The 26,623-nt window shown below is 40.7% G+C and overlaps 2 protein-coding genes across 22 annotated transcripts in view; one reads left to right on the top strand and one right to left on the bottom strand.

Moving 5' to 3' along the window:
* The window catches only part of CEP170 (centrosomal protein 170), a 125,302-nt gene extending 116,339 nt beyond the window's left edge, over window positions 1–8,963 (bottom strand). For 3 of the 10 annotated variants that reach the window (XM_058701150.1, XM_058701155.1, XM_058701158.1), the window contains exon 1: window positions 8,747–8,961. The gene's annotated coding sequence lies outside the window, so the exon portion shown is untranslated. Of the gene's footprint in view, window positions 1–8,334; window positions 8,546–8,746 lie in introns of those variants that run through there. The other 7 variants (XM_058701157.1, XM_058701152.1, XM_058701159.1 and 4 more) reach the window with 4 other exon arrangements.
* A 589-nt stretch (window positions 8,964–9,552) lies between these two features.
* The window catches only part of SDCCAG8 (SHH signaling and ciliogenesis regulator SDCCAG8), a 248,601-nt gene continuing 231,530 nt past the window's right edge, over window positions 9,553–26,623 (top strand). For all 12 annotated transcript variants that reach the window (XR_009254275.1, XR_009254277.1, XM_058701165.1 and 9 more), the window contains exons 1-4: window positions 9,553–9,937; window positions 21,610–21,768; window positions 22,929–23,014; window positions 25,867–25,980. Coding sequence is in view for 10 of the 12 variants with exons in the window: in XM_058701165.1 (XP_058557148.1) it covers window positions 9,691–9,937; window positions 21,610–21,768; window positions 22,929–23,014; window positions 25,867–25,980 (606 nt within the window). In the remaining 2 variants the exon portion in view is untranslated. The remainder of the gene's footprint in view (window positions 9,938–21,609; window positions 21,769–22,928; window positions 23,015–25,866; window positions 25,981–26,623) is intronic.

Here is a 26,623-nt window from a genome sequence, read left to right as displayed (position 1 = left end):
AGATATTTTTCTTCATTCATCATAAACATTTGGCTTTGTAATAAAAAGATGTAACCACAGGGGCTCCTAGGTAGCTCAGTCAGTTAAGCATCCTACTCTTGATTTTGGCTCAGGTCATGACCTCACAGTTTGGGAGCTCCACGTTTGGCTCTGTGCTGACAGTAAAGGAGCCTGCTTGAGATTCTCTCTCTCCCAGTCTCTCCCTGGCTAACACGCATGCACACACACACATTCTCTCTCTCTCTCCCCCAAAACAAATAAATAAACTTAAAAATGCTTAGGTTATGGCAACGGGCATGAATTTTTAAATTTATAAAATAACTACAACTCTGTGTGTCTAAATTTGAAAATCTCAAATAAATAAACTTCTAGGAAAATGAAAATGACATATTGACTAAAATAATAGGTAGGAACTTGAACAGATCTGAAAACGCTATCAAAACTAAGATCCCCAAATATACAATGGACTACTACTCAGCCATAAAAAAAGAATGAAATCTTGCCATTTGCAACAATATGCATGGATCTAGATAGAGGGCACAATGCTAAGTGAAATCAGTCAGAGGAAGACAAATACCGTAAGATTTCACTCATTTGTGGAATTTAAGCAACAAAACAAGGAAAAAGCAGACTCTTAACTACAGAGAACAAACAGGTGGTTGGGGGGGGGGGGAAATGGGTGAAGCAGGTGAAGGGGATTAAGAGTGCACTTAAAAATAAGCATACAAGGACAACAAAGTAAATTCTGTTAAAACCAGTATAGTGTAGACAGAACAGTCTGTCTGCTGATAAACAGATATTATAAACCTATGTTATAAAACATGGTAGTAATATAGCAGTGCAGGAATAGGTAGACAGGCAAAAGGAATAAAAGATCCAGAAACAAACCTATGCATACTAAAAGGACATTTCAAATTGTATCAGATAATTAAGAGTTACAGAATAAATGGTACTGGGACAAAAGGTGTTCATGCACTTGTGTTCTCTCTCCTTCCTCCCTCTCTCCACCCCCCGCCCCACACACACCTAAATACATTTTAGAGAAAATAACACATTTGCACATATTCACATTATAAATTCTGTAAGAATATAGGTATGTATATAATAAAACTGTGTACAATGGTATTACTTCATAAAGGAAAAGAGAAATACCCAAGTTAAAAATCCTTGTTGGGTAAAAATAACGAATTTAAAAAGGAAAATGACAATCTGGGAAAAATATTTACAATGTATATGACTTATAAAGGAGTTGGTTGTTACAACTATATACAATGATGAACATTACTTTAGAAAAAATGAATTTAAGTAAATTACAAATTTGGTAACATGGACTCCTATACCACCATGAAAAATTGGTCGGAAAGTTTAATCTCATGATAAAATATCACCAAATTAAACCAGAATCAACAAGAATATGTAACAGTGGCATCAGTGGCTAGTGGGATTACAAGAGAATATTCTTCCTGACATAATGATATTTTCTAAATATCTGCAATAGACAAGGATTAGTTTTTTAATATGAAAAATAAAAGCATGAAAAAATAAGGTGACCTTCAATTTGCAATGCACTGTTTACCCAATGAGAAGTGTTTATTGAATAACCAGAGCAAATAATAATACATAGCGTCCTCGAGATAGATATTTTGAAGTTACAGTCCAATTGCCTTGAAGTCTTTATCGCTTAAGACTATTGCTGAAAGTCCTCCAACTGCAATATTCCTTTTTCACCAAAATAAGTATTTTATACTTTATATCAAGTATGCTCATTTTCCCTGTCCACTGTCTCCTCAATTCAGCTTCTAGCTGGCTGCCTCAAAGACCCCTAATAACTTGTATGATTTGAACTTGTACTTTACTCTTCCATGGGAGATGTGACAAACCCTTAGCTGGCAAAACGCCTTCCAGAAAAGAAGCCAGTGAGAAGAGAAAATGTTCCTTGTGGGCCTGGAAACAAGAAAGCTGGCCTGCTTACTTTTATCGACTTCATTCTCATGTAGACACTGTGCCTAGAACTGAAGGATGAGCGTAGGACTTGGGGGAAAAGTCATTCTCTCAAAGCCTCTTTCCCACATCATGTCTCTCTCCACTTCTAAGAACATTAAAATAATGTGCAAAACTGCCTAATGGGGATGAAATGAAGAAGTACAAAACTATTCCTACAGTGTCTGATTGAAAAAAATGTTTCTATTCCTCACCCCTAACAAAGTATCTCTTCACGTGAAACACCACCAAGTGGTGCCACATTTGGGGCAATGGGAGGAGATTCCTACCTGCAACCATCCCTTTCATTTGCTTTATTTACATCTACCTCATTTGTTTCTCAAACCCCCGAGGTAGATGGACTACCACTAGTGTTATTTTTACAGAGGAAGAAACCAAACTTCTGAAATTGACATGTTCAAGATCACACAGGTAGTGACTCTGAATCAATCCTGACTGCAAATTCTTCTCACTGAACAGTGCTGTCTCTCCTGTTCAAACCTCAGTAGCAGCAGCAACCACATCCATCCATCTAAGACACAGCAGGGACCTACTTACACATAAAACTTTGTTCAGGGCTTTAGATTTAGTAGTTTCCGGGGAATAGTTGTGAACATCCCCATCAAAAACTAGTAAGAGTAAGGAGAGGTCTAACAAAATCTTCTCACAGACAGTTTAGAAGGAGTGTTCAGGTGATCAAAGGCAGTATAGAGTGAACATCCCTATCTCTACAAATACTTCTTTTACTTGGCTTCTGGGACAGCACACCCTTATCTCACTGGCAACTTCTCAATCCTTCTGGGGAACTCAGTCTCTCTTGCTAAGCTTTCACTATTGAAGAGTAGCAGGTCTCAATTCTTGGACCTCTTCTCAAACTAAGTGATTGTAAGTGATGTCTTACAATCCTATGGCTTTAAATATAGTCTACTGGTGATGCTTAAGATTTGAATATCTTCAGTCTGAACTTCTCTGAATTCCAGACTCATATATTCCACTGTCTACCTGATAGCTCCACTTGGATGTTTAACAGACATTTTAAACAACATGAAAAAAACTCACAACCTTGCAACTTTCACTATCTCCACCATTATCACTCTAGTCAAAACCATTAACATCTTAGTATGGATTACTCCAAATGTCTCTTAGCTCATCCCCCTGTTCCCATTCTTTTCCCCTCCAGTCTTCTACACAAAACAGTCAGAACCACATTTTAAAAATGTAACACAATTATTTTGTTATTCTCCTGCTCAAAACCATGCAATGAACTCCCAAAGCACTTGAAATAAATCAAACCATGCAATCTCTATCCAGCCTCATTTCCTCCTATTCTTCCTTCCTCTTGCTCAGTCACTTTCAGCCAGTGGTATCTATATTCACCAAATTCACCCATCCCTGCTGTCTCAGGACCACTGCACAGTCCAACCACACACCTCCATGGCATACTTCCTGACCTAACACAAGTCTCTGCCAAACATCACCTCCTCAGAGAGCAGTATTCCTTAACCACTCCTAAAACGGGAAGCTCTCAAGGTACAGAATATTGTCTGAAGAGGTTGTCTTTGGTGTAAAAGAGGGGAAGCAGATTAAGAATATACATTATATTTGCTTAAACTGAAAAAGAAATTCACCGGAATTATACACAAGAAATAATAAAAAGTTATCTACTGGATTAGAGTAAGTGGTAACTCAGCAGGCAAGTTGAGGGATATGAGGATTTTTCACATTATTTGTTTTTAGAAGTTTGATTTTTTTTGGAACCATTTGAATGTTCTATTTGAGTGACTACCTAAAAATAAATGAAAAATAGCAGTCCTCCACCACAGTCTATCCCTTTACTCTGAATTTTCTTCATAACACCTATGCTTACTTGACTTGCCATTATACAATTATCTGTATCACCCCACAGACTGTAAGCTTTACCCAGTACTGGAGAATATAATGGTTTTCCCCTTAACTAAAAACAAACAAAAAAACCATGCAAATGGCTTTCATTATCTTTGTGTTGTCTCTTTTCTTAAGCATATTTTATTTATGCTACATTTATTCTATTTATAAATCCGCACAGCTTTGTCCTTGGCTATATCCAGTACACGGCCAGGATGAAGACATAAGAGGGCTGGTATGTTAAATTTATAAATGTCTAAAAGGCAGGAAGGGAAGCTAATCCTTTGGATGACAGAATCATGATTCAATAAGATCTCAACAAGTTTTAACTATGGCTACATTCAAGGAGATGATACTTGAAAGGGTTAAACAGTGCTTCAAAAAATAATCTACAGAATGGGAGAAATCTTAACATAGAAAAGACACTAGCTTATGATGACTGCATCAGTGGTTTCCAAACAGATTTTTCAAAAAACAAAATGAAAAACAATATAAGGTTGCCAACTTTTCATTGTTCATTTAAGAACCAAACCAATACAAAAAACCCAAGGCAAATATTAAAAGAAACTTACTACACATTATCATTTCATAAAGAAAGGTCATTTTAACATTAAAAAAGTAGAAATACAGAATCTCAAATAATCTTTTGAATTGTATAAATATAACTTGAAAAGCCATGTAACACTTCCTTCTCTTTTTTTGCTTAGAAGTAGCAAAGGTTATTAAACAGTTAACACAATTTTAGACTGTAAACACAAGCGTATAGCTTGAATTAAAGAAAGGGATAATTTCACTACACTGTTTTTAGACCATAGCTGGAGAACTAAATATAAAAACAAGATCGGAACAAAAAGAACAGCATCAACAAAACTGAATGTAGTTGACAGAGATGAGAAAGGTAGAGGGAACAGCATCACATGAAGTTGTTAGGGTTGTAGTATTTAACAAGAAAAGAGAAGACCTGGTAGAGAAAAACCTTACTGTGGCCTACACTTAAGACAAAACTACAACCAATGAGGAGAAGTTACACAGGAAAGCAGATACCGGCTCTAATTAAGACCTTCCTATTACTCTTTCCAAAAGCTAAATGAGACATCCTATGCCTCATTGTTCGTGAAAGTGTTGTTCTTGGAGAAGCTGACTCAATAAAAGTCTCAGAGATATTTGTAGTAGGAGGTACACTGTACCAGATGACTCTAAAGTCTCCTCTAATTCTAAAAATTTGTGAATCAGAAAAGAGTAAATTTTGCTTTTTTAATTTACCAAAAAGAATGAGTGGAAATCTAGGCTTTTGTTAAAAAGACATAGGTTCAGTTATAGGCTCTACCACTTAGTAATGTGTGACACAGAGGCAAAATTATCACTAACTCTGGGTTTCAAATATTCTCAGATTTAAATGTGTAAAATTATACCTTATATACAAGACTCTTGCATTAATTACATACACATACACACACCTGCCGCCTGGCAGTTAGTAGGTCTCAATACATGGTAGGTTGTTGTCATTTATTCAACAAATATCATGTCCCAAAGGGTAATGTCTTCTACATTATTTCTTACTGATATACTCAAATAATGACTTATTCTCTGCTATGTTTCATATTCTGTTTCTCAAACCTAAGCAATGCACGCTTGAGATTCTTTCCACTGCCATGTCCTGTACAATCTCTATATGGATTGAAGTAATTTTTGTAAGGTTTTCTTTAGCTTTGCTTTTGTTTGTTTCCTCTCTACCTTTGTTTGACATAAAAGAGGGCTTTATCATTGGTATACATTGACCATATCATTCATTTTAGCCAAAACATTTTTTTACAAAATAGATATACTGTTGCATAATCATTTCAGTTAGACTATATATCTACCTAGTTTAATCAACTCTACTACCAAACAGATGTCTTCTTATTCTTTTGTATTGCCCACAGCGACTAACTCATTGCTGAGCACTTCCCTCAAGAAATATTTGAGTCAATAAATTAAATCCCACTTCAACAAGGGTAGTTGATTACTAGAAATCTTGGTTATTAACCGAAGTTTATGAAATAAAGATGGTCTGAGGTTTCTCTCCATAAGAAACTCATTATTCTTACTGAAACACATCAACACGTGATGTTCTCAATATTACCTACCCACCAAGGATTTTTCAGATGGCATCTAATTGCTCTTTTGTTATACTTACACTTCCATAATAATTTGTAACTGTACAGATATTTTAGCTGGCAATTTAGTACACTGCTGTCTGTTAAGTATTTATTAGGACACTCCTTGAAACCCCAATGTTCATGATAGAGAACAAAATCATTCATTTGAGAAAATCATTCATTAATTAAAATAGTAAAAATTATTTTACAGGAGAATTTTGTTGAATAAAAAAACATGTTAACAAGGTTAAACATACAGTGCTGAGTACTAGATGAATGATATCTGATTGCTATCAGGTGCAACAATAAAACTAGTTTTTTCTTCAGTGATAAAAGGAAACAGATACTTGAAATAAAGAAAATAGATCACTAAGCATAGGATTTTTAAATACACTTCGATATCTGCATCAATGGGCATAATGTATAATTTTGTAGCATAAATTTCATTATTTTAATGCTAAGATAGAAAACACAGATGGTTATTTATTTCCATACAAAGTAATTGACAACAGCGAAATTTACCAGTAAAATACATTTAAAGTTTGACTTAATATAATTCCCCGTGCTGCATTTAACAATAGATTACTTTTAAGTAAGCTAAAATTTAAAAGGCATATTACTAAATTCTTTTTTAAAAGTCTGTTGAAATGCAATGTAAAATTTAAAAGTTTATAAAGCAAAAGAGCACTTTGTGTGAAAACCAGCTCAATGAAAACACATAAATTTAATTTTGATTAAAAAGTTCAACAAAGATTTTTTCTCAAAAGGCAAGTTGAAAATAATATAATTCATTAATAGAAGAGAAAAATGAACTTCACAGGTTCTTGTTACCTGGCAATTTTATTTTTAACAGCTTACAGAGTTGATTACGCTATCAACTAATACTGAATGTTAGGAAATGCTATTAAAATATGGTTACTAACAAGTAGTAGGGAAAAGCTTCCAAGAGTTTGTTTTTATGAAAACCCCCTGGTAGGGCATCTTTCCTTACATCATAAGTTAATTTATAAAACTAAAGCTCCACTTCAGCAGAATTACTATTTTTACATCACAAAGAAAAGGACAAGATTAATACAAACTAGGGTATCAATGAACTTGATTGTCAAAGACAACTCAAGGAGCTGTAGAGAAGCTTTCCACAAATTTTCACAGGGTAGGCAGACTAAGGGACAAAACTGAAAGAGCACTCTGCAGGCACAGATCTTGGTTTGGCTCTGCCCTTTCATTAGCAGTTAGGCTTGGACAGACAAATCAGTGAACTTCCCAAGTTTTAGGGTCCTCCTCTGTGTCAAGTGCACTTAGATTGAGTTTTAAAACATCAAAATTCTACCGTATCTACGAAGTTAGGAAGGATGAAAAACAGCCCTGGTTTTAGTTTTTCAAAAATAACGGCAGAAAAATACAAAATTATTTGTCCCTTGCAATGTAGTATTTCCAGAGCTGAATTACTAAATTTCTGAAGCATGTCCAGCTAGGGTTGTATCATTGAAGATTTAGATAGAGTACTCACAATGTAAGACTCTCCTCTCCCATTATTCCTCCACCTGCTCCTCCCCATCCTGCTTCATTCTTTCTTCCCCTGGTTTTAACGCCAGCAAACGGTTGTAAGCAATGAAAGCTTAAGATCAAATCATTTTAAAAGATGCATTTTCAATCACCTATCATCTGCCTCACTACATTTTTCCCAAACGAGTGAATTTTCATTAAGGGAATAAAAGTATTTATCAATAAAATCAGGAACAGAAAGGTAGCAGGCCTATTTTTTGTCTTGACTGCTCAAAAAACAAAACGGAAAGATGAAGCCTCATCTATTCCCTTAGGAACGTGAATGCGTTACCCACCCATCGAAAAAACAATTCTGCTGGTTCATTTCCCTGCTACACAACAGCCTCGTCGTCAGGCCCTTTCTAAGTCCACTCTTCCTCGCCATCTGGTAATTTTATATTTATCACCTTGGCAATGCTTGGACAGGCACCGTCCCTGTCTTCCAGGGGCTTATATTCTTCAAATAAATAAAACTCTGCTAAACACCACCCCCCCCCAAAAAAAAAACCCAGAGTTTTTATAACTTAGGATACAAATCCCACGTCTTCCCGCCCTGTGTTATGCATAAAATGACGGGAAGCATACCCAAACCCCACATTTGAATCTTAGGACAATGAAGCCGACAGGAAGTCACTCTCTCCTCCCCCGGGTTTACTACAGAGCCAGAGCCAGCGCGGGTGCAGTCGCCTGGCAGGGTGCGTGACTCCACGTCTTCCACGCCCTCCAGCCGCGTCCGGAGGGCTCCTCGCCTGACCTCCCCCAAACCGCCCCACATCGCCAGACCAACCTCACAGAAAAGGCCGGCACTGTTAGCTGCTCGGATCGGGGCGGGGGGGAAAAATCCCTGCCCCGGCGGCAGCACAGCCATTCCCTCCGATGCTCCGCCCGCACCCCTAGCAAACTGCTACGACGCAGGGGGGAGGGCTGCACAAAGCCGAGAGAGGGCTGAAAACGATTCAAGACGTCCTCGGGAAGAGGCGGCGGCCGCGGGCCCGGAGGGACGGCGGGTGGGGCTGGGGGCAGGGTGGGGGAGGGGAGGGGAAGGGAGGGGGTGGCGGCGCCGTGCGGAGCCGCGGGGAAGCCACCCCGGCCACCGCGGGCCGCGCCCCGAGCTCCCGCTGCAAACCCCGGAGGATGTGGGGAAGCGGCGGCGGCGGCATCGGCAGCGCCTCAGCCGAGCCGCTGAGCGCATCACTTACCCCTCACCGCTGAGAGAGGGACCGGACGGGGGAGGCGGGGCGCGTCGCGTCCCGTGAGTCTCTCGCACGCCGTCCTCCCCCCACCCCGTCGTCGTCGTCGCCGCTGTCGTCGTCGTCGCTGCCGCTGCGGTCGAGTTCCCGGCCCTGAGCTCCGCTGGGCAATAACGTTATTCCACACACGCCCCACACATAGCGGTAACGGCAGAGAGCGGCCGCCCAGTGCGCAGGCGCCTGGGGAAAGGGCGAGGAGCCCGGCCCTATCCCCTCCTCCGGCCGTCCCAACGATCTCTTACTGCGCAGGCGCCAAACGCAGACAATGAAAAGGGGCTGTGTGGAGGGTCTCACCCAAAGGCTTCTCCAGCTGCCTACTGCGCACGCGTGCTCCAAAAAACCAGCTTGAACAATGAAGAGGACCCTGGTGTAAGGCCGGGACCGCAACTAAAAAGGACTACAGTTCCCAGAGGGCAGTGCGCCAACTCCAAGTGGAGGTCGGGTTGCGGGGCATGCTAGGAATTGTAGTGTCAGCCGCTTTCACAATCTAGGCTGTTTCGAAGATATAAAGCTTCTTTTTCTTGAGAATGTATTTGGCCATTTTGGCAGATGTCGCGGCTGAAGGGTGTAGAACTTGTTATTTGTGTCCTTGAGAAATTTCAAGGACCAACTGCAAGCCAGCAAATTTAGAAGAGTCAAGACCTTCAGTGAGCTCTTTCTGTCGATTGGGTGGTCCAAACAGCAGGATGGGATAAAGGCAGGACTGAGCCAGGCTGCGCTACAGAAAAAGGGCGGAGCCTCCAGGCAGTCTCTTGGCAACCGGATCTGGCTGCCAAACCGCCAAACCTTGAGGCGCAATGACCTCTGGGAATTGTAGTTCAGTTGGAAGGGCCTTTTAGGAGCCTCGTGACTGCAGGCCCGCAGTCTGCGGACTACAACTCCCGAAATCAACCATGAGGGCGAATGGGTGGGAAGGGCCCCCAGCGAGCTCCGACCGGGATTCCATGCTCCCCAGTGACAGCAGCGGCAGGAAGCTGGCGGGTGCTACTCCGGCGCCAAGGCCTCTGGTTCCCCGAAGGGCGACATCGGACATTTCCCTACGTAACTCCCATCTCTGGGCCCCGAGTCTGTGCATGGCGAAGTCCCCGGAGAACTCTACCCTGGAGGAGATTCTAGGGCAGTATCAACGGAGTCTCCGGGGTGAGTTGCGCCGAACCTCTGCGCCCTAGCCCCTTGGTACCAGGCCCTATTGGGCGGGAGCTGGCCCAGGTGCATTTCCTGACACCTTGGATTGGCCCCAGCCAATATGCAGAGGAAGATGGATGTTGCTGTGATCCTTGAGGGAAGATGAAGTCGTTTGTGTTTGTTTTTACAGTTAAGCAGTGTTGTTTCCCTTGATTCCCATAGTTACCTGGACCAACTTCCCTGAGCTTGACTTAGCATCTTTCTCACCCAAGTCCAGCAGAACCTCTTGGGTGGCTCTATTCCAAACTTGCCCAGTTCCCATGCTTTGCTCTTTAATCCAGTAAATTCCTTATTCACATTTTTTACACATTCCAACTGTAGTGCAATGGGTTGAATGTAATTTTTCGGACCAAGAAAAAGGAAATACTAATTATTTTAATCAGAACAGTTTCTATTTAGTGGTCTAAACTATTTACATACATCAAGTCATTTAAAACTTAACAACTTGATGAATACCCCTCTTTTACACATGGGGAAATCTAGGTGCAAAGAGATTAAGTTCGTCCAAAGTCCACATAACTGGTTAGTGGCTAAGCCAGATATTAAATTCAGTCAGGACTGGCTCCCTTAAAAGCTTTTTTTTTTCTTTATTAATCATGTCACAATTACTATTACTGAAACCTTGCTTAGTTAATTCAGGTTTTCTTAGTATGGTACCCTGTGAGTGAGTCTTTATAGAAATGATGTTCTTACTTGTAGATAGCTCTATCATCATGGGCATCATATATGCCATCTTGAAACCTCAGTTCTGTTATTTTAAAGTAGAAGTTATGGTATTGTCTACAGGGTTACTGTGAGGAGCAAATGAAATAATCCACGTAAAGCAGTGATTTTCAGCCTTTTTCTTTTTTACTGTTACACAGATATGACATATACATGTAAAAGTTTCATTGAAGAATATTCTACTAAATGTAATACATTCCACTTATTCTTTTGCATTTTCTTAACACTCTAGGCCATGACCGATAGTTTTAAAAAGTTAAAGTGTTTAGAACAATGAGTCATTTAACAATTCAGTGCCTACTATATGTAAGGCATACTAGCAATGGGGATACAATAAAGAAGTAGACAGAGTCCCTGTCCCCATGGAGCCTCTGGATTAGTGGGAGGAAAAAACAATAAATAAAATAATGACAGATACTATGACAGAGAATAAGGGTAAAAATCACTGCTTGGCACATAAGCACTCATTAAATGTCAGCTGCTATTTATAATTGGGACTTGCAGCAAAGTGAAGATTTTTCGAAGAGACTAGAAAGTTTACCTTCTAGTAACTCTAGATTTTGTAAGGGTTATTATGTATTGTTTCCATCTGTCAACGTGTTACAAACTGTCAATATTCTTCATGCTCAAACTGCATGAGTAAAATAATTGGTCTTGATGAATGTTTTCATCAGCCTACTGGTATTTCAAGAGCTGTTAGATACAGAAATAACTACTTTTAACTTCTCATTTGAAAGCAAGAAAAGTACTGTGCACAATGATAATGAGTGATTTTTTGAGGTTGGTGAAAACAATTTGTTTTCTGTTATAAGTTTCTGCTAATGCTGCTCTTCCTCTTGCCTTGTTTTGAACCTTTATGTAAGCATTGGGGGCTTAATTTTAGGCATTTTAATGCAATAAAGTTAATTTCAAACTAATACTGCTTTCAGTAATTATATAGAGTGGAGAGTTTTCATTCAAAGATGATACATTTAGAGATAAATTATGAATGTAGTGTGATAGTAAAGAACATTTATAATCAGAAGCAAACATAAAGAAGAGAAAAAAATTAAAGGTTTTTTTTAAGTGATGGTTTTAACAACAAATCAGGAAATGGATCCTGAAATTTTTCCTGGGTTTCCATGACTTATTTTATTATTTATTTAGTAGCATTTTAACTTTTATGTTTATTTGGTTTATATAACAGCTTATGGGGGCACCTGGGTGTCTCAGACAGTTAAGTATCCGACTCTTGATTTTGGCTCAAGTCATCATCTCACAGCCCTGTGTTGGGCTCTCTGCTGACAGCACAGTGCCTACTTGGGATTCTCTCTCTCTGTCTCTTTCTGCTCCCACCCCCAAAATAAATAAACTTTAAAAAAATTATAGCACATGGAAAGAAACAACCGAGTTAAAACACATATAGAAGTTCTTTGCTTCACACATATAAAAATTCGTGCTTCTGAATAAACAAAGTACAGTGGCATTATTTTACACGTGGAACTTCATTATTTTCAGTGTTTGTGCTTAATAACTTGAGAATTCTGTTACTATACAATCAGATAAAAGGTAATTTTAAGTACTTCTGTCTCATTTTGTTTTGGTTTTCTTGCTTTGTTTGTCTTTGTTTATCTGCTATTATGTCCCCAAAATGTTTTGCCTGGTTTGTGCTTAAAGAAAGGCTCATAAGCATTCTTGGTCCTTCCTCACATGTTATTTCTCTGGTTCCTAAATAACTGTACATGTAATTGTTATTAATACCCATTCAATTATATTCAGCCAGGAAGTAGCCATATAAAAACGCAAAATGCTTTCACAATTTTCTATGATAATCCCTCATTTTCATAGCTTTTCCTCAGTTCTTTGCTTTAAATGTAATTTTAGGGACTATTATAGTATATTAAGAATTTGAAGTTCTCATTTGAAAGGCAGAGTCAACCTGCTTTCTTTCTTATGAATCTTGAGTGGGATTCTTGCCTGTCCTTGACCTGTGATCTTAGAGCAGCCATGGAAGGAGGGAACCTGTTTGCAGACTCCACACTCCCCTCATCCTTTTCCTTAGGCTTCCCAGATGTGACCCCTCTTTATCCTCTCTAAAGGGATCTCTGGCTTTGGCTTGTCTGTCTGTGCCACCACTGCAAGAAGTTAGAGAGATTTAGTGACTGTTCTTCAAAGTAAGCATTCTGACAGAAAAACTAGAAGGCCTCATTACCCCTCAGATCTGTAATATGATTGCTTCACAGTAGGTGATCTGAAAGTCTCCAGAGTGGGGAAAAGTGGACATATCCCATGTACCCTGAGAATCACAGAGCTTAATACAGAAGTGAAAGTGACTTGGGAGGTCACCTGGCAGTATGGCTAGGTGTTCATCCCCTTTGTGGTTAATATAGGCAGCTAGCATTCAAGACCTACAGAAGGACTGAGGATTGTCTTGGGAACTGCGGAGAGTAGCATATAGCTCTTCTCTCATTGAAATCTGATTGAAATCTCTCATTGTACAAGGCCACAAGGATATAAAATAACTAGTATGTAGCCAAGAAAGGGTCAGAAAAACCAATTTAACAGGGAATCCAGGCTGTTTTCAGTCCTGTACCCTGAATGTAGTGCTATGGTAATGGAAAGAAGGAGAGAACTTGTTAGAAGAGCAGTGTCCCAGCCTTAATAACACAATGATGTCTAGTCCATTGCTGCAGTGTTAGCTGTGGGTACAGTTGTGTCAACAGCACTGCGTTCATGACTCACCTATTCACGTAGGTCCTGACCACCTTTGGTTAGGTGAGCATAAAGAAATATGGAACAAACTTGAACTGTGACAAGAATACAACATTTTCCATATTTTAGCCATTAACCAGCATTTTAGATACTGGTTCCTCATTTTCTTTCAACATGGTGGCATTCTGGGCTCTAGATTAAATTTGCGTAAGAGTATAGTGGAGTCAGAGGAGAATGTGGAAGCAGGAGCCGGGTCACTGAAATCTTACTATGGTTTTGCCAATAACTATCGGTGTCACCTGAGGCAGTCAGTAAACTGTTCTTGGATTCTTGTTTCCTTGTCAGTAAAGTGAAACATTTGGACGAGGTGGCAGAATTACTGCCTTTAGGACCCAAGCAGGTGACAAAATGTGTGATGGCCTCGTGGAAGACACTAGGGAATGGTGAGGCTTATGGCCAAATTGGGCAGCTTATGCTTTTTTCTAAAAACATTGGAATTTCTTTCCTTTTCTTCTCCCTTCCACACTGTGCTGGCCAAGCAGAACACATCTGAGAGCCGGTTCCTCCTCCAGGCACTTCTCTCAGACCCCTGGGTTTCTAACATCCCTTCCATCAACACTGATTGGCCCCATGCGCATGATAAAAGGTTATGTGTCTCTCTTATAAAAATGAGAGCTAGAGTGGAACTAGGCCCATAGAACATGAGAAGTTGAATATGGGAAGAAAATACATAATTTGAGGGGGAGGGTGATTCTTTTCTCTGTAAATTGATCTAGTTTGAGAAAACTGAAGATAACGTTGATATTCTATGTTTTACTTATATGTATGATTGGCACATCCCCACAGATTCTATAATTTTTTTTTTTTTTTCCTTCCAGGGAAGGGCTCACATCTGTAGAAGGCCTGTGTTAATCTTAACTTGCCAATACTTTGGTCACTGAATTAGCCAGCTGTGATATCATCTGGACCTTGCACAAACTTAACATGTGTGGAACTTAAGTCAAGTTCTTCCTTTTCTCAGTCTTACTCATGAAACTTATATTTCTTCTTTTTGTTTTTGCTTTTCTTAACTGTTTTCTGCATATTTTTATATTCTTTGCCATGTTTGCTGTATATACGCTGTCTCGCTCCCTCTCTCTCTCTCTCTCTCTCCACAGCTAGTGTTTGATTATTTGTTTGCTTTACTATTAGCCTCATTGAGACCAATGTAATAAAGGCCCCAGAAACATTCATTACGAATGGAAAAATTATTCTGGTATTTCACTGCAGACTGAAACAGCTCTCTTTTCTCAAAATTAGAGGTATGGAATGGTTTGGCTAGTAATAAGTAAGGATTGGTAATGCAAATGAAATTTGTAAACATTTGAGTTTCTTTTTGGGGCTGATAAAATTTAAATTAAATGTATTCATTTTTTTGTTTTATGTGCTCTAATGGCTTTTCTTTTTTTAAATTTTTTTTTTTTTTAACGTTTATTTATTTTTGGGACAGAGAGAGACAGAGCATGAACGGGGGAGGGGCAGAGAGAGAGGAAGACACAGAATCGGAAGCAGGCTCCAGGCTCTGAGCCATCAGCCCAGAGCCAGACACGGGGCTCAAACTCACGGACCGAGAGATCGTGACCTGAGCTGAAGTCAGACGCTTAACCGACTGAGCCACCCAGGCGCCCCTCTAATGGCTTTTCTTAACACTTTTAACTTTTATGACCATTTCTTCTACCACAATAACAAAAGCCAGTATCTCATCCATACTACTGATGAGATAAAATAGGCAAAAGATGGGACTTAGCAGCCAAAAAAGAAAAGCCAGCAAAAACCTGTTTTACAAGTAAAGAGTCATCCCTGGAATTATCTAGAACCAAAATAATGCTGAGCGTTATGAAATTGTACAGGCATTTTCACATGTTCTTGGTCAGAAAAAGAGATTAAGTTACTCTCAAACTATTGAGAAACTGAGAATAATTATATTTTCTCTTGGGATGTTTACAAACTTATGCTCTCATCACTTCCCCAGTGTGTGCTGAGGTTTTCTACCTTTTCATTTAGTGATAGTCCTGTCAAGGTCAAATGGTAGAGAAAGTAGCTTGAAATGTACTTGTGTACTTGCCAAAGCAACCTTGATGGGGAGGAGGGTCTTCTTCAAAGCCCACTAGAATATTTACAGGAATGATCACCCAAGGTGGCTCTGAAAAATGGCTCTGAGGTGTAACTATTGCTTCATGTGTTAAGTCTTGAAACAATATGAAGCTAAAATACGAATTTCAAGTTCTCAGTTATAGTAGGTATAACGCTTTCTCCTGACACCTGGATCAGAGGTGCCCCATCGTGGCTGTGATAGATTGTAGGTTGGGCACTGTCCACCACCACTACTGTGGCTGAATTGCTCACTGTCCTGCCCGTTTTTCATTAACAGGTGACTGTAGTTACCATGTCGTAATGTGGGAAGTCTCTCCTCGGAATTGAACAGTGGCTATCCTGTTTTATTGCTCTAAACCACTGGTTCTCAACCAGGGGTGATTTTTTCCACCCAGGGGACATTTGGTAATGGATGGAGACATTTTTGGTTGTCACACCTGGTGATGGTTGGGGGGTTAATTTCGACTGGCAGCTGGTGGGTAGAGGCCAGGGAGACTGCTAAGTATGCACAACACAGGCCCTTACAACAGAGAGGTATCAGGTGCAGACGTCAGAAGTGCCGGATTGAGATACTGTGACCTAGAAGTAGCAAGGCCTTGCTCTTAGCCTTTGTTCCTCGAGAATCATTCTTTTTTTTTTTTTTTTAATTTTTTAACATTTATTTATTTTTGAGAGAGAGAGATGGAGTGAGAGTAGGGAAGGGATAGAGAGAGAGGGAGACACAGAATCCGAAGCAGGCTCCAGGCTCTGAGCTGTCTGCACAGAGCCCAATGTGGGGCTCAAACTCACAAACTGTGAGATTGTGACCTGAGCTGAAGTCGGACGCTCAACCGACTGAGCCACCCAGGCACCCCAAGAGTCATTCTTTTTTTTTTTTAACGTTTATTTATTTTTGAGACAGAGAGAGACAGAGCATGAATGGGGAAGGGTCAGAGAGAGGGAGACACAGAATCTGAAACAGGCTCCAGGCTCTGAGCTGTCAGCACAGAGCCCGACGCGGAGCTCGAACTCACGGACCGTGAGATCATGACCTGAGCCGAAGTCGGACGCTTAACTGACTGAGCCACCCAGGCTCCCCAAGAGTCGTTCTTGAGAGTAATTACCATCAAGGATACAGGTTGTATCGGTTGTGCAATCTGCCAGTCTGGCTAGGATGACTTCCTTATCAGTGGAAAGTGATGGGTGCATAAATCCTCCCAGGTGGTGCCCCAAATCATACCTGGCATATCCCCCATTATGTAGATAGCCAGTCTCCTTGATTTGCCAACATCCACATATCCTTCATGATCTTCCAGACACTGCTTTCTTAAGATGCTGACATTCTTATTCAGATTATCTTTCACTCCCGGTGCCAACCGCTTCACATTTTTCAGCTATTAGAGTCTTTTATGACAGTATTTTCTTTTCGATCTTGTAGTTTCTGGGTACTTCTTTTAATCCCTTTAACTATCATAATTGCCATTTCCAGATCTGGCTCTGCCTGACTTCGGATTATGCAGTTCTTATCTTGGTTGCCCTACCTGTCAGTCCCCAGGTGAACAGTGACCACAATCTTCTGAACGAGCTGAGGCCCAGTCAAGGGTGGACAGACAGACGTATCTCTTATCTCGCTGTGGTTTCGTTTTTCTGCTTGTCTGCCCTGGTCTGAGCTTGTTTAGAGGAGTGCAGTGCATCTCAAGTCCCAGGGAGCTCTGGTCCGTTGCATGGTTTCTGAGAGACAGCTGGGCACTACCCAGGGTGCGGTCCCCCCTCCCTGTCACTGGAGTACTTCTTGTTCACATCTCCCTGTGCAGATGGATAAGGCAGACATTAATAATTCATGGTGGGTCTACAAGTGATGATCCTTCCTAGCCTGGGACTCCTTTGTCTTGGTGAAGAGAGACCTGATGGTGAGCCGGGAGGGAACTGGATTACTAGAATGATGAAGACAGACTGAAATTGGCCAACAGTCAGCAGCTCATTCACTTTTGGGGCTCTTTGTACAGATTGATGTTTGGACAGTGCACCCCCAGAAATACTATTTACTTACCTTTATGTTCACGTGACTCTGTAGGACTCAGAGGTCCTGTTTGTGTTTGTCTTCATAATTAAGTTTATTTTCAATGCATGGCTGGTGCGTTGAAATCAGGATGCAGCGTGAAATACTCTTCCTGTCCTCTCTGGAGAGAAGAGGAAAGGAGTATTCTTTCTGTCTCTCGGTTATAGATAGATAAAGTTGTGCCCAATAGTAATGGGACAGGAAGTGATAACTGGCGCCTCCTGTCTAATGTGGTGGGTAGCAGATAACTGCACGTGGGGAGTAGTGTTCCTTGTAAGGATTCTGGGGCCTTCAGTTACATTGGTTCCAGCCGAAAAGCAATAGGGTTTCATTTGTTTTAAGTCATCTAAGCATTATTCTTCCTCAGGACTGACTCGGTTTGTCTGTTACACTGTATAATTATCATTGCTGTGTATATATTGAAGAGCATTTCACATGTTTTGAAATGTAGTATTGAAATGACTTAAAACTGTCACCTCCTTAGTTTTAGTTTTAGGATGCAGTTCTTGCTAATTCCTTCTCTTCCTCTCTGATCCTAATAATTGAAGTCAGTAATTGCAAAACAAACAAACAAACACAAAAAATACCACAAAAAAACCCAAACCGTGTTTTGGATATCACTTTTCTTCAGGATAGTTATTGGTTTCAGTATCTCACTATTTCACTAATAACTATTTTCATAGCATAATTTTAACATGTAGTCTTTGAATATTATAAATTCTAAAAGATTAAAGAAGAAAATTGGGAAAGGGATTAAAAGAGCTCATGAAACTCTACTGCCCTTGTAATCTGATTACAAGAACTCTACGTATAGAGTTTCAACTGCAAAATTGTTCCAGATTTCCTTTCTTTTTCCTAATGTAGCTTATTAGTTTTTAGTCAAATTATGTATAAATAAATAATTATTCTTTATCTTAGAAGTGAAATCATTTCTTAGCTCCACAGAGCACACTTTTCTTTGAGGGGTTGGGGAGGGGCAGAGAGAAAGGGAGAAAGAATCTTAAGGAGGCTCCACGCTCAACACAGAGCCTGACGTGAGGCTCAATCCCGTGACCCTGGGATCATTACCTGAGCCGCAATCAGGAGTTGAATGCTTAACTGACTGAGCCACCCACATGCCCCCGACAGAGCACACTTTTAGTGTTAGTCAGACTCTGTTTCCTTTCTAATGGATGCAGTAAAGATAAGTACTTTATTCATAGATTCCACGTGTAAATCTAAAGCTCTGTGAACTAAATTTCTTATCAAGTAACACTTTGGTTTTCCGTTTCCATTAACAAGTCTCTTTAGAAAATCTGAAGTTATGGGAAAACTATTGCTACTTCTTATTTTGCTAAAACTAGTAATGTGTCTTATCCAGGCTTTTCTTAAACTCATGATGAGTAAGAGGAAGCCAGGCTCAGTTAGTATTTAGCACCGATGGCCTGTCACAGAAAGGTCTGTGCAGAAATAGGATTGGTGTGTGGAGAGAAACGTAGAGATAAATGCAGTGAGTCTCTTGTGTAGTTAATAATAAAATTTCATTGTTGAACCCTGGCCTGAAAGACCTGTTTTCTTTAGTTTAATCAAGAAATAAAATGAGTTCCTCTAAGAGAAGAACCTATGTTAGCTATTTTGTAACACAGAGTGTATTTTTTTTTTCTCTTACTTTTTCTGTTCTAAACTTTGAAATCAATGAGCTTGGAGAAAATAAAATCTGTTTTTCAAGGTCCTGCAGAAAATATGTTTGTAAATATATTTTCATCCATGGCTGGTAATGAAAAGATAGTTGTTTTGTTGCTCTCTTAGAGTTCACATATAGGTGGCAAAGATTAGGAGCTTTTCTGCTGAGGCCACAAGAAGAAACAGATCTAAGTTGTCAAAGAAGAGCCTAGATCAGAAGAGTAAGAATGTCATTGGCCATCATTGTTATGAGTTGCTCCTTCTTAGGGAACGTACCATCTCCTCTAAGGATCTGTTTTTTTTTTTTTTTCAATGTAGTTAAGTTTTTTAAGCTTATTTATTTATTTTTGAGAGTGTGCACCAGAGACCATGAGTAGGGGAGGGGCAGAGAGAGGGAGAGAGAAAATCCCAAGCACACTCCGTTCTCACAAACTGGGAGAACCTGAGCTGAAATCAAGAGTCGGATGCTTAACTGACTGAGCCACCAAGGTGCTCCTCTCCTCCGAAGACCTTGAGGATTGTTTAGATGCAATCTATCTGAAATAGATAATAGATGTAGGTGAATTTGCATGGGAATCCATCTTTTTCTAACATAAATTTTCATATTAGATATATGTAGATGTTTGGTAAATCAATGAGTGAATTAAAAAATAGTTTTCAAATACAAATGTCAGAATATGAAAATGGTGACAGAAATCGGGGTCCCAGCTCTAATGTACAAGGAACATTTTTGTTACAGTTAAAGGTTTCTAGACTGGAACCAGTGAATTGAATCATAAGAGATTAGCAGAAACAACAAGTTTAAATGGAGAAAGCACATGGACCTTAATTAGTGAAATTGCCAATCGATTGCCTGGTTCTCCGGTTGTTCTGTAAAAATATCCATAAAGTAGGATAGGATTATTATTAATGCCATCACTAGTGTCATTAATAGAGGTCTTTAAAAAAATTTTTTTAATGTTTATTTTTGAGACAGAGCGCGTGTGTGAGTGAGTGGGGGAGGGGCAGAGAGAGAGGGAGACCCAGAATCCGAAGCAGGCTCCAGGCTCTGTGCTGACAGCACAGAACCTGATGTGGGCCTCAAACCCACAAACTGTGAGATCATGACCTGAGCTGAAGTTAGACGCCTAACCAACTGAGCCACCCAGGCACCCCAGTATAGGTCTGTTTTCAATGTAAGACTTGGATTCTTTGCTGAAAATGCTTTCGGGTAGGTATTTCACTGCCTAATTACTTTAGTTACCTGTTGCTGAGTAGCAAACCACTGTAAGGCCTGATGGCCGGCAGCAACAACTGGAGGCATTTGGGTATCTCTCGGATCTGTGAGTTGACTGGACTCAGCTGGGCATTTCTTCTGGTGTCTTTTGTGCCATTGCAGTTACATGGCCTCTGGGGCTGGAGTCATCTAGAGGCCCTGCTGGGGTCAGCGGGGCCGGACTCCTCTCCTTCCCTTGTATAGTCTCAGAGCCTCTCCTTTCCACATGGCCTCTCCACAATCTCTCCATCAGGCAGACTTCCTACTTAGTGGCTTATGGATTCCAAGCGGGAGGAAACAAGCTACCAGACATTTCAGAAATGAAGCCTGGTCTGGCCTCATGTAACTTTTGCATTCCGTTGGCGAGTGCAGGTCACTGACTTACTCTGTTACAGCCTGGGAGGGGACAAGGGCATGAGGCTAGATTTGTGGGAGGCTATTTGTAGAGATGAACTACTACAGTAATATGCCTTCAGATACTTTGTTTCAGACTGTAATGTTAAGTATGTGCTAATGAGCTGAAGCTCCAATTCTAGGGGTGTTAAGGTTCACTAAGCGACACTTTCTGCAAGTATGTGGTCAGCAAGCAGGGCAGAAGAAGGACTGTATTGCAGAGGCTGGTACTATGAGCACATCACCTATTTCAGTCTTGACCAAAACGCGGCCGGGTAGTCAACTGTCTCCTGTTTGGGGAGGGACATCTGGCTCACAGGGCAACTGGGCTTCCCTGGGCAGGAACTTGGTGTGGAGTCCCTCTTGCCGGTTCTGCCCACCCACCCCAGTGTCTCCAGTAGGGGAGGGGGGAGCACTTTCTGGGGTGGGGTTAGTGCTTGTAGGGTGGGGAAGAGCTCTCCCATTATCCTCTTTGGCGGTAGAGCTATACTTAGTGAATATCCACCACCGAGATGTCAGGGACCTTAGAGATCATCAGGTCTAACCTCTGACCCATAAACTTCATCTCTGTCTTCCTCTAGCACTGTCTTCAGCAGGCTAGAAACAAAACTCTGCTTTTTTTCCATGAAGTATGACAAACAATTGCTTCTTTAGAAACCGTCTTTTTGGGTAAGTGTGCATGGTGGCATGCAGACTTCCCAGGCCCTGATTCTCACCTGGCTGTTGTTGCAGAACGTGCAAATAGAAGCATTCACCAACTGAAATGTGCCCTGAGAGAAGGTGATGTCACCGTTGGAGAAGATGCTGCGGGTCCCAGTGTGGAAAATGAGGAAAATGAGGAAAATGAGGACGCTGGGACTGCCTGGCATGAACTGCGACACAGCCATGCCGGTGAGTGTGGATGGATAACAGCCCGGGTCTGAATGACACACAGAGAATATTCTACATCCCGTACAGTAAGAACTCCAGTCCACCCTCTGCTCTACTGCTAGGCTTTTCTTCCTCAGACACAAACCAACTACTATAATCCTCTTGCTTAATATTTTGTTAATGTTTATTTATTTTTGAGGCAGAGTGCCAGTGGGGAAGGGCAGAGAGAGAGGGAGACACAGAATCCGAAGTAGGATCCAGGCTCTGAGCTGTCAGCACAGAGCCCGACACGGGGCTCAAACTCACCAGCTGTGAGATCATGACCTGAGCCGAAGTCAGACACTTAACTGACTGAGCCATGCAGGCGCTCCTTAATATTTTTCCTTTAACTTCGTGATGCCTATAGGCTGAAGTCCCAATTCCTTTGTGTGTCTTAGCAATATTTTCTTAAGAGGCTCCAAGATACCTCTTCAGCCTCATTTTTCTGTCCTCCTCCCAGCCACCCATCTTGCAAGGCATGTTCTAGTGCATACCAACCTACTGGCCCTGCTTCTATGCCCTTGCATAGGCCACGCCCTCCAAGTGGGATTTTTCGGACCCTTTTCTGCTTGGTAATCTTCTGTTCATCCTTCACAGTGTTAGCTCCTCCATAAAAACAGGCATGATTGGGGCGCCTGGGTGGCTCAGTCGGTTGAGTGTCCGGCTTCGGCTCAGGTCATGATCTCGTGGTTCGTGGGTTCGAGCCCCAGGTCGGGCTCTGTACCGACAGCTCAGAGCCTGGAGCCTGCTTCAGATTCTGTGTGCCCCCCTCTCTCCGCCCCACCCCTGCTTGTGCTCTGTCTCTCTCTGTCTTTCAAAAATGGATAAACATACAAACAAATTAAAAAAAAACAGGCATGGTTAGGCGCTTCCTCTTCTTATGGCACTACGTGTAGCTGCTGCTCTACATGTGAACTTACTCTATCGTCTTGTATCTGTCAGTGGATCTCTCTTGCTCGGTGGATTCTTAGCTCTTACGTGGTAGAGATTTTCTCATGTTTGCCTTCGGATCCCCAGTCCATGGCACAGTTCTTGAGGCCTATAACATGTTTAAACAATATTTGTTACGTGGATGGAAGCATGGATGGGTGATGATAAGCCTCTGCAGTAAGGCTGATGAAACCATTGTGTTTGCTCTCCAGTTAATCAGCTCAAAGCTTTGTTGCGCCAACAAGCAACTAAGGAAAGTGAGGTGTCTCCATCAAGAAGGCGAAAAGTGTCCCCTCTGGTAAGTCTCAACATCTGCAACCCGACAGGAAGGAACATTGTCTCTGTGTTTTAACTCCACAATGTCGTTTCAGTAGTACATTTTGTCGATAGATTCTGAGCAAGACATTCTAATAATGTAAAGCATTGAAAGGAATTATCTTTCCTCTGATTATTTTGGCTGAGGAAGAGGCAGAGGGAATCCTGAGTTTTAAATCTATTGTGTGCTTGAAAGATGTAAGTGAGGAAAGTTTGGAAAATTTACTTTGCAACTGTTAGCAAATATAAAAAAAGGAACAATATATGGAAAAGAATTGCCTTTTTTTTTTTTTACAGGCTCCTATTGATATCCTATCATTTTTAGAATTTACTTAATTATATATCTAGCTGTCCTTTGTAATATTTGTCTATTTTGAATGTCAAAGCCAAAGTATGTAATCTTATTCTGCATTTTTAATTCATGCATTAAAATACATGGTTATAAAATTGCACAAAATGAGAAGCTATATTCTATTTTTGTTTGAAGTTGTTTTTTATTGCTATTGCTTTAACAGAGTGAATTATTCCTGATTGAGGCAGTATGATACACTAAAGCCTGGGATAGATGTGAGGGAGGGAGAGGATTTGGCCAGATTTAAATGGCCAAAATAACAGTCTAGCCTTTAGGTGTATCTAAGGCCTACTGTGTACTTTCTAGAAGGATATTGTGTCTCCCAGGGTTTCTGTAACAATAAGATAAGAGTATATATACTTAAAATTCTTTATGAACCTGTGAAGTGTGACACAAATAGAACATGTCATAGTAGTAATAACTACCTTGCATTTTCAGTGTGTGTGACAGTTAGATACCAAGGCTATATGCTAGAAACCATGGAGACACGTCACTTTCTCTACTCACAGCCGAAATGTCATAACCGTACCCCTATATTAACACTTCATTCCAGCCTGACACATACCTTCATGCTTAATTCCCACTCTGGAGAAATGTACTACATATGCCTATTCAATATTTACGGCTCTCAATTATAATTTTAATACAACATTTCACCATTAAGTAAATGTATTACTGTTGCCACCTAGCTTCTAGAATGCTCTTAAGTAGACAGGGTGGAGTACTTTCAAGTCTAATAGATGAAGTTGCTGTATCTGTTGAATGCTCAGACACGCTGATTAGCATTTTAAAGCTACAAAGCAGCAGCAGGATTGAACCTGGAGAGTGGGAGGAGCCTCATCAAGAGTATCATCAGAGCAGTATGTGCAGCATGTAAGTTACAGATGCACAGGTCTGTGTACATGGAGCCACGTGGAAGGATGCAGCTCACGTTCAGAATGTATACAGCCCACATGGAACGATTATAAGCCACAGTAATAATAAGCAGCTTTTGAAGGTTTAGATCCACTTTTATTTGTGAAGTTTATTTATTTATTTGGAGAGAGGCAGAGAGAGTGCGAGCGGGGGTGGGGACAGAGAAAAAGGGAGAATCCCGAGTAGGCTCTGCATGGTCAGCGCAGAGCCCAGTGAGGGGCTCAAACTCACGAAACCATGAGATCGTGATCTGGGCTAGAATCAAGTGTTGGACGTTTAACCCACTGAGCCCCCCAGGTGCCCCTAGATGCACTTTCATAGCCCGTATGCCATACTGGAAATAAGGGGCTGTATGGACAGTGAAATTGAGACACAGTTGAGAAGGATTTTATGGCTTATATTTTTGAAATGTGGATATCCAGACTATAATAAATCCTTCAAAATATATACAGGTGATTTTATTTTCTACAGAGTATTAGCTTGTGTTTTTGTTTGTTTTGTTTTGTTTTTACACAGACTTTCCTTTATGTGCCCAGAGTGATATTTAATTCTTATTTGCCATATTCTGGACCCATTTCTATTAATATACCTTTATTATAATGAATTGCTTTCTATTCACAACAGATCATCCATTTAATTAAAGTTATTTTGATTTTTAAATTTCTTAAATGTTCCAAGAAGCAGAACTCTACTTAATTATTCTGCCGTGAGAGCTGGTACTTTGTTGTCGTCAGGAATTTCTGCCAGACTGAAAAATAGTGACTGGGTGTCTGATCTCAAGCTTTCTCTGGGTTCATCTATCTGGTTGACACTCATTTTCCCTTCCTGACTTCTTCTTTTCTTTACAAAATGTCATGGAATGATAAATGATTCTAGAAACCATTCTACAATCATTTTAGGAGAAAGTAGGATATATATGATATTAAAGTCAATTCAGGAATGCTGCAGGAGTACGCAGGAAGTCTCTTCTCTGGACTGCCGGTGCAAGGGAGCTCTTGAGTTTTCTCCAGTGTCTGCTTTAGCACTCTAGTCTTGGAGGCTCTGTGCCCCAGACCAGCAGGGTCTCCAGTTGCCTTGAGTCAAAACTCAGAAACCACGTTTGGCTAATGTACTCCTTTGCAGAATTTTACCTCATTGACCCACCTGGCGCAAATGCTTGTCTGAAGAATCCCTTCTTCCGGCAACTGTTCAGTTTTAGGCAGCAGTGCTCTTGCATGGCAGTTTCTTGAAGGGAGTTGTCCTTTTATCTCAGCATTACTGAGTGGGACGTCCCATTTCCAGATGGCTCTAATGGGCAGTTTTTCCCAAGCCAATTAGACTAGTCCAGCATTCTTCCACTTGCCACTCTTTTTGTAACCACTTCCACTTTCCATCTTTAACACATGATATTGGTATCCTTGAATCTTATCTATATGAAATTTATAGGATAGAGAAATGAACACTATTGGCCACATTGTGATCTCCTCGATGTTTATATGACATCAGTACTAAATTGAGTATGGAGGCAGTATTACCTGAGTCTCTGCTAAATCCAAACATGCTTAGTTTTTGTTTGTTTCTTGCCTTAGAGGGCGTCAGAAGATGAGGAAGCCAACGTGCCTACCATCCACAATCTTGTTCCGATCATCAATGATCAGTCTCAGTACATTCATCATTTAGAGGCAGAAGTCAAGTTCTGCAAGGTAAGTTTCTCATTAAAAATTTAAATGTAACTACATTAAAGTTTATATTAATGATACCTTATGTGAAAATTTGCTATCATTCGTCTTCATGTGTATTGCGATACATTTGACAATTATCACCCTTACATGATTGAGGAGGCTGATGTGTTACAGGGGCTTCCCAAGCCGGGGAATGATACTCCTGACCATGCCATTTATGATTGCTTAATTTCCCAGCCCATAACTATGTCTGATATTTTGATAATATGCTCTCACGTTTCAGAGTTTTTGCTTTCCACCCCATGTTCTTTAGCCCAGCTGATGGCACATTCTTTGGGACAGTACGACTGGTCAGTCATCTTCCCACCTTGCCCAGCCTACTGAGCACTGGTGCAGAAGCAGGAACTATAAACTGCAGACCAAGTCTATTCCATTGTCAGGGTGAAGGTTCTTCCCTTAGCTTTGAATAAGGATGGCTCGTTAGCCATTGATAGCAATGATTGAGAAACCAAATGTGTCCACTACGGCTTAAAACACCAGATGGTTCTATTGCTCAACTGTATGCAGTTTAGTAGTGTCACTAATGCCATTGGAGCTTTTCTGCCTTTCCAAACTAGGTTAGCATTTTAGTTTTTCTTTTTTTTTTTTTTATTCATTACCAATG

The sequence above is a fragment of the Neofelis nebulosa genome, chromosome 15 (genome assembly GCF_028018385.1).
Source record: "Neofelis nebulosa isolate mNeoNeb1 chromosome 15, mNeoNeb1.pri, whole genome shotgun sequence".
NCBI lineage: Eukaryota > Metazoa > Chordata > Mammalia > Carnivora > Felidae > Neofelis > Neofelis nebulosa.
The sequence above is the reverse complement of the archived record's forward strand: the minus strand, read 5'-3'. Positions and strand labels throughout refer to the sequence as shown.